An 8,085-nucleotide genomic window follows, 5' to 3' on the forward strand; every position below is an offset into this window, starting at 1 on the left:
GGGGTGAGGATGTAGGAGTGAAGATGAAGGGGCACAAATTATTAAGTGAGGAGGGTAAGTGAAGGATGTAAGGTGTGAGGATGGTGTATGGATGACTAGGATGAGGTGAGCTGAAGGGAGTGAGGAAGGGGAGGAGTGAGGATGATGGTGGCGCAGGGGAGAATGAGTAGGTGGGACAAAGGGCGTAGCCCTGAGGAGGGAACAAGGGCAGGGCCCTGAGTGGTTGGGAGGGCGCAGCCCTGGGGGGAGGGAAGGGCGAAGCCCTGAGGGGGGGAGGAAGGGTGAAGCCCTGAGGGGGGGAGGAAGGGTGAAGCCCTGAGGGGGGAGGAAGGGCGCGCGAAGCCCTGAGAGGGAAGGCATAACCATGTGGCTCCAGGGGGGTGGAGACCCTGAGTATTTGGCTTGGAGTCTGAAGAGATAGGCGTCCGTCTTGGCAGTAATCTGTGGACACACCATCACTCGAGACCCCCGTCTGGAACCTGAAGACTAGGACAGATCGGAGAGTACAGAAGAAGGGTAGGGAGGGAGGGGTGCGAAGAACAATGCACGAGTGGCGTGCGGACCTGGCAGGTCTAAATACTCCACGCCTATGGTAGAAGGGGTGGAGTTCAGGGCGGAGAGCGATTAGTTACCATGGCATCGGTGCCACTGTGAGTGGCAAAAGGTGGAGCTATGGTCGGTTACCATGGCAGATAAGTCGAGGGAGGAGTTGGCTCGGTTACCATGGTGATCCATCAAGCTTTTAACCTAGGAGGTGAGCTAGGAATGGAATAGATCATGGGAGTAGTGTGAGGGGCAAGGTTAGTAACAATCTCATTGTTTGAAGGCGTAGTCCTCCTCCTGAACATACATTGTACCAACTCCATGTAAAGTCATATTAGACAATGGACAGGAGGAGTCAGTTACACACTAAGAAAAGTTATCCTTGAGTAGGTGTCTTCTTGACCCCTTGACTGGGCGCAACTGATGGCAGGCTGATGACAAGGGAACAGGCTCTCCTGAGAGCAATAAGCTGTGATGGAGAGATGAGTGAAGGAGTGGAAGGAGTCTCAGATTTACTAAAGCAGTTGAACAGTGCAGCTACAGATAACGACCACCACGTGATCGCGCACACCTTCTGTTAATCCCATTTATATGACCTTATTCCAAATTGATATTATCCATGGATGGCTAATAAATATAGTGTAACAAGCACAGTTGTGCCAAATATTATACTTTACTCCATTACAATTCATTGAAAACTTTAGTTACTAGTTACTTTGTAGATTTTGATTATTATTACAAAACATACATTAACCTTCAGCCCTATATTCACCTGTTTCCTAGGCTGTGTGTTTTCCACTTCCTGTCGATTTGATCCAATGATATCCAATGAAATCGTGACAGGAAGTGGAAAACACACAGCCTAGGAAACAGGTGAATACATTTCGACCATTTGAAAACAGCAGATCTACAAGCTCACAATGCGTCGCGTTGTTATGCATTTGAAAACTTGTGATATGGGACATTATGCAAAATTAGTACTCTCTACTTTTGGTACTTTAAGTACATTTTGATACCAATACTTTTGTACTTTTACTCAAGTAAATTCTGAATACCAGACTTTGACTTGTAATTTCTACATTGCAGTATTAATACTTTCACTTAAGTAAAACATGTGAGTACTTTTTCCACCACTGCTTCTCCTACAGGCTAGTGTTAGTTGACCAGCCACCACAGCCCACCTTGTAGTTATTAATGTCAGCTGGTTATGGTAGAAATACTGAGTGAAAACCCAGCTCCAGTCCAAATACACTAACCTTCTTGTTTTTAACAGGGTTACATGCTGATATCCTCACTGATGTCTGGCTCTTCTTAATCAGGTGACAACATTTGCCAGATCACTGTTTTCACCAGTTTCTCACACTCTCAGACTTCCTCCTCTTTTAGTCCAACCCCCTCTTAGAACCTGGTAGGTTGACTACAGTTGATTGACACCTGGCTCCCCAATTACATCGTGTCCACGAGCTTGGTATAAGTTTAACATGTATAACGACGAACCGTTCTGGATAGTAGTGGGCCTCACCATTTAGCCAACTGGTTAGTGCTGCTGTCCATAGATATGCTGCTGCCTGTGATATGAGAGACCTGGGGTGAAACTTTGCACACACACTCCCAGTAGGCCAAGGAGGAACCTCTGCCACAAATGTTTAAAATCGGCCCAATGGTAGCACTATATATAACAGGTCACTTCACATTTTTGCCTATAACTCGTGAACCATAGGTTGTATAATTAAAAAAACATTGGATCATGACGCATCACACAACATACATTGTGTCATCTCGGTATTTTTGTAAATGAGGGTCTCCCTCAATGATCTCTCCGAGAATTTCGAATAAAGGTTGAATGAATACAGTAGGCCACGGCCAATTACCCCTGACGAGATTTTCCGCTATTTTGTGTTTGCTTCAAAATACACTTTTGCTAATACTTTTTTTCCCCCAAACAAATTGGTAAATGATATCTCTGTGGTCACGTGATCAAGAAGTATCTGTCAAATTGTTCTAATTCCATTCCGATTAGCTACGATTACCTTTAAAATGTTGTTGGAGGGGCCCAGTTTGCACAAATGCCACAAATCATGAGTTCAATTGCCATAAATCTTTGCACACACACTCCCAGTAGGCCAAGGAATTATTCTAATTAGCCTCATGGTGGTGCTACAGTAACAGCCCATTTTTTGTTTTGGCCTAAAACTCTTGAACCATGGAATGTACAATCCAAATCTCCCTGGATTCCTTGGATCATGACACAATTCCTCCCATTTGGGCCATACTATATTTTTTGCAATTTCACGTTTTCTTCAAAACACTTTTTGCTACTACTCAATACTCAAACTACAGATTTGGTCCAAAACTCACACAAATTAGTACACATTATCTCTGGGGTCATTTGAACAAAATGTATCACTCAGATTTTCCAGATTCCATTCCAATTGGCTATGACTGCCTTCCAAAGTTTGCAGGACATGGGTAGGCAACCCTGCCTGGTGGAGACCTGCGCTACAAGGAGTGTACTTTTGTAGTTGTATTCTATATCCTATAAAAAGTGTCAGTTAAAAAAGAGAAAGATGCATTAAAGTGCAACATAATATGTATTTCTCTCATCCACATTATGATCAATACAGTTTGCTGGAAAGCAACATTTAAATGGAAATATCATGGCCTGCTCTCTGGTTAAGACAGGATTCAGATAGGAAAGCACTCTAATCTCCTTAGCATGTATAAACGCACGCTTATGTAACAAATCCTCTGAGTGATTGTGCTGAAAAATTGGAGTTTCTGTCTCAGCATTCATCTTTATCCCCCCCTTAATCCATATCATTCCACACACTCCTTACAAGATACCGAATCTGTAAGAACTAAATGAATCCCTGTTCAGAATGAAAATGGTGGAATGAACCCCTTTTCGCTGCTATAAGATTTCCTTAAATGAACTGTCTGTGCACAACATTTTACACCTGGAGAGTAAGTCACATGGTATGAAAGCATTACGTAATCAATTCATTTTGGATTTGTGAGTGCATCACCTCACATTCATTATCAAAACATCAAGAGAAAAAAAAAGAAGTATCAATACATTTTACAACAAACATTTGGCTTCTTGTAACACATTCCCTCAGATATTTAACAAACTGTCCCTGATATGACAATAAGGAAGAAACTAAGGCATTTCAGTCTTCATAAACACCACACACACTTTCACTTAAAGGAACACTTCACCTTTTTTTCAAACTTATCCGCATATATGGGTCTTCACTAATCCTCCTCAGTAGGGACTGTACCATTATGTCTACTCACTCTGTCCCAGAGGCAGAATGTACTGTACCTGCCGATGACATCATCAGCCGGGATTTCAAGCTAATGGAATCTACTGCACAGCCTGACTGGAACATTAGTTGTTGCATCAATAAAAACAAAAGAAAACGTTAGTAATCTAGTTTGAAACCGCTACTTCTGAGTGAATAGACAGAAATGGTAGCATCCTATACTGAGCATTAGTGACTGATAGTATAAACCCCTACCTCTCAGTGACAGAGTGACTAGACAGAAATGGTAGCATCATAATAGTGAGCATTAGTGACCGCATTTTATAGAGATGTAAATCACTGGTCTATTTCAAAACTTGGCCTGAAAAATCATCTATCAGGAGACCACAAGGGGAGATAAATGCAATTTCCCATAGAAAGGAGGTGTCATTCACTGCCGCAGTTTTTCCTTTTGCTCCTTTGTATAGCCGATCTACAAGCTCACAATGCGTCGCGATGCGACACATTGTGAGCTTGTAGATCTAGTGTTTTGTATTTGTTGATGACATGTACTGTATTATTGTGTTATTTCTTATGCTATGTTGATTAATTGAATACATAACAATTCCCCAGGATTTTTTTGTGTTATCCTTTTAGCCTTAATGTCTGACTGTACCACGTGCTGTTTACATCTTTGACTAATAAAGTATTCAATCAATCAATCAATATGGAGATAAGGCTGAAACGGTGGTGTTCCTTTAAGACTGTTGAACAGTTCCTTCTGTCGCTTCTTTTTTACACTGAAGCTAATACAACCCAGCTGCACTGCCTCCTTTGCTTCTGTCCTCCACCCGCCGTGTCAGCGTCTGCACCTCCACCGACTCTCCACCTCCTACACACAGGCTCTCAGAGCTGGCGGCCTGCAGGCTGTCGAAGGTCCCTTGTCTCTCGGACGGCTGCGGGTCGTCCTCTTCGCGGTGCCGCCTGCGCCTCTTCCACAGGTCCGCGCAGCGTTCCACGCAGTCGAACTTGACCTCGGTGGTGCAGGCGTAGATGCCGGCCGGCACCGCCAGCACCATGGCACACACGATCACTACGATGTGAATGAGCCTCTCCCTTTGCTCCATCTCGCTGACGTCGCTGCCCGTCACGAACACGATGCACTGGCCTTCGCGGGGCGGCCGGCTCTTGAGAGCCACGCACACCTCGTATTTGGTGAGAGGCAACAGGTCGGCGACGGAGTAGCTGTTGATGCCGGGGCCGATGTAGACCATGTCCTTCTTGGGCGAGTCGTACTTGCCAAAGTGCACGGTGTACCAGGTCTCGGCGGGGTCCCGCGTCACCGCGTACCACTCCAGGGTGATGCCGTAGACCGTCTGCTTGGCGATGCGGATCTCGATGTGGACGTTCTCGTCGTCCGGCAGCATCGGGAACGGCGGGGGCATGGGGCCAGAGGAATTGAAGGGCCCCACGTTGACCATGATGGTGATTGAGGAGTTGCCGATGAAGTTGTTGGCTGTGCAGGTGTACAAGCCCCGGTCCGCCAGGTGGAGCGAGGGGATGGTCAGCTGGGAGCTGATGGTCTCATCATCCACGCGTGTCTCAGTGACTGAAGGGAGATGTCACACGAAATGCGGAAAAACACTGTCACAATAATGCATTAACCACATTAACCCTGGCGTCCCTATTCTGGGCGAGCTATTCTAAGCGAACTTTTTCCACAAATAAAAAGATCTACAAGCTCACATCACATCACATTTTGAACAGCTGAAGTATACAATAGGGATGAAAGAAAGCGAATCAACGCTATTGTCACCGTGGCTGTACTTTGGTACATAATCCATGCACACGTGTCAGATTTCTATGTCTGGCACAATTGAGGCAGGCAACAATTTGTGCTTAGAAAGCACAAAAAGTCAGTCGGAGACTATTGTTTCTAAATGTTTTCACAGACAGATGCTCACAAACACATGCAGCCCACAGGTTGTAGATAATATCATGGTAAGTGCTACCCTCACGGGACGGTGGCAGTTTAATGGATGGTAAAGTTTATAAATAATAATAATCTTACCAGCAAATCCTCTTATAATCTTCAGACTGTACATCCATTGAATGGTGGGGTCAGGCCTGGCCTTGACTAAACATGTGAGCGTTATGTTTGCTCCCAGAGATGAAGTGATGTTTGTCTGCGGGGCAGAGGCCTCTGGCTTCATGCACGTTTTCAGCTGGACCTCATGGAAGAACTTCCCTGCTTTGGAACCGGGACCCGAGCAAGTCAAATAGGAGTTCATCAGGATTATAGGAGGGCTGACTGTCCGGATAAATTCGACAAACCCTTTGAGGCGGCAATCACAGAGCCACGGGTTGTCATGCAGTGCCAAGACAACATTGGAGACTATTCCCTCTTTCCCCCATGTTTTCGTTGCCGTCTGGTAAAGGGGCCAATTAACGAAGACGTCCTTTGATATGACACTGAGCTCATTGAAGGATAAATCTAAGTAGGTCAGACTAGATAGATGTCTCAGAGCGTGTTCTGGGAGCGCGTCTAGGCGATTGTGCTTCAGATCTAAAATCTTTAGTTTTGGCGTGTCCTGGAACGCTGTCCATGGCACTGAACTTAATTTATTTCCCTGCATCCTTAATTCAGTGAGATTCCCCAAACCCTCCAGGCTTTTGATATTCATTAGGGTGATGTTGTTGAAATTGAGCCACAGAGACTCCAAGGCACTCATTTTAGAGAAAGATCCATGGGGTAATTCAGTGAGGTGTGAATTTTCTATTCGAATTTTAGTGAAATTATTTGAGATGTTTGCTGGGATACTCCCCAGGGTGGTTTCCATACAAAGTAAGGACCTAGAACATAAGGACAACATGTCATGCTTTTAGATGAATGTTCAGATAAAACAAGGTCATATTATTTCTTTAGATTGATAAAACATTCGTGCAGGCAAGTTAATCAATTAGGTTTAGAGAGACACTTAAGGCCGTGGTTATTCCATAAGTTCTTTAACTTGGTACATACTGTAATAGATTTAGGGCTTACCTTCCGAAGTTCTCATTTGAGCAGGAGCAGCCAGTCAGACACGTTGATGATCCAGGAGTTATAAGCTGGAATAAGGCCAAAACGATAATGTAATGTGACAATGTAGCAACACAAAAGTTGGCCATATTCCTGGAGACATAAGTGAAGTAGGCCTTGTCGAACAGGACATACCTCTGCGTTCAGGTATATAGAATAAAGCCTATTATCTACCCTAATCTTCCCTGACGCAGTTCTTAAGGACACCAAGTGACATGTGAGACTTATAGGAAGGAAGTGTCTATTTTTAGCAATGCACCACTTTGTGTTATGACTACTGTTGGAATTATTGATGTGTAAAAACGCAAATGCTCTGCTGCATTAATTCCTCCAGTCCATTCATCCAGTCAGCAGTAAAATGACGTGGTCATTAATAAATACATTAAATGTTATTTTGAAGTGTAATGCAATTTCTTTGTTACTTTCCAGTATACTTATAGCTTTTGTTTTATGACATACAATTTTTTTATATCGTGACCGCATAAAAAAAGAAAAGACATTATAGCATATTATGACTTTTTAAAAAGCAATTCTGATGATGAAGCTGTGCATAACTTTTTTTAATAACAGTATATGATTCCCCTTTTGTTCAACAATATAGTGTAACTTTCTTTAGTCATACTTCACTATTACTTATCGTATTGTATGACTTATTTTATTATTTTACAGACTTTTTAGTAACATAATATAGTATAAAATAGTGTAAAATAGTATAGTGTAGTACAGTGTAGTGTAGTGTAGTGTAGTGTAGTGTAGTGTAGTAGTTTTGTATGTCATAGTATAGTATCGTATGTACATGATACTGGTCAGTATCATGGTCAGTATCATGTCAGTATCATGGTCAGTATCACAGTCAGTATCATGGTCAGTATCACAGTCAGTATCATGTCAGTATCACAGTGAGTATCATGGTCAGTATCATGGTCAGTATCATTTCAGTATCATGGTCAGTATCATGGTCAGTATCATGGTCAGTATCATGTCAGTATCAGTATCATGTCAGTATCATGGTCAGTATCACAGTCAGTATCATGGTCAGTATCACAGTCAGTATCATGTCAGTATCACAGTGAGTATCATGGTCAGTATCATGGTCAGTATCATGTCAGTATCATGGTCAGTATCATGGTCAGTATCACAGTCAGTATCATGTCAGTATCATGGTCAGTATCATGGTCAGTATCATGGTCAGTATCATGTCAGTATCATGGTCAGTAT

General features: G+C 43.2%; 1 protein-coding gene across 1 annotated transcript; it reads right to left on the reverse strand.

Moving 5' to 3' along the window:
• Positions 1 to 4,594: 4,594 nt before the first annotated feature.
• Positions 4,595 to 6,881, reverse strand: LOC308105117 (leucine-rich repeat, immunoglobulin-like domain and transmembrane domain-containing protein 2; the record flags this gene model as incomplete). The annotated part of the gene is made up of 3 exons (XM_080455749.1): positions 6,832 to 6,881; positions 5,860 to 6,641; positions 4,595 to 5,397 (listed from the first exon to the last, which is right to left on the reverse strand). The coding sequence occupies exons 2-3, from the start codon at positions 6,626 to 6,628 to the stop codon at positions 4,595 to 4,597; spliced, it is 1,572 nt and encodes a 523-aa protein (XP_080311875.1). The 5' UTR covers positions 6,629 to 6,641; positions 6,832 to 6,881.
• Positions 6,882 to 8,085: the final 1,204 nt, after the last annotated feature.

Source organism: Gymnoscopelus braueri (genome assembly GCF_963280865.1).
Source record: "Gymnoscopelus braueri genome assembly, chromosome: 17".
NCBI classification, from domain to species: Eukaryota; Metazoa; Chordata; class Actinopteri; order Myctophiformes; family Myctophidae; genus Gymnoscopelus; species Gymnoscopelus braueri.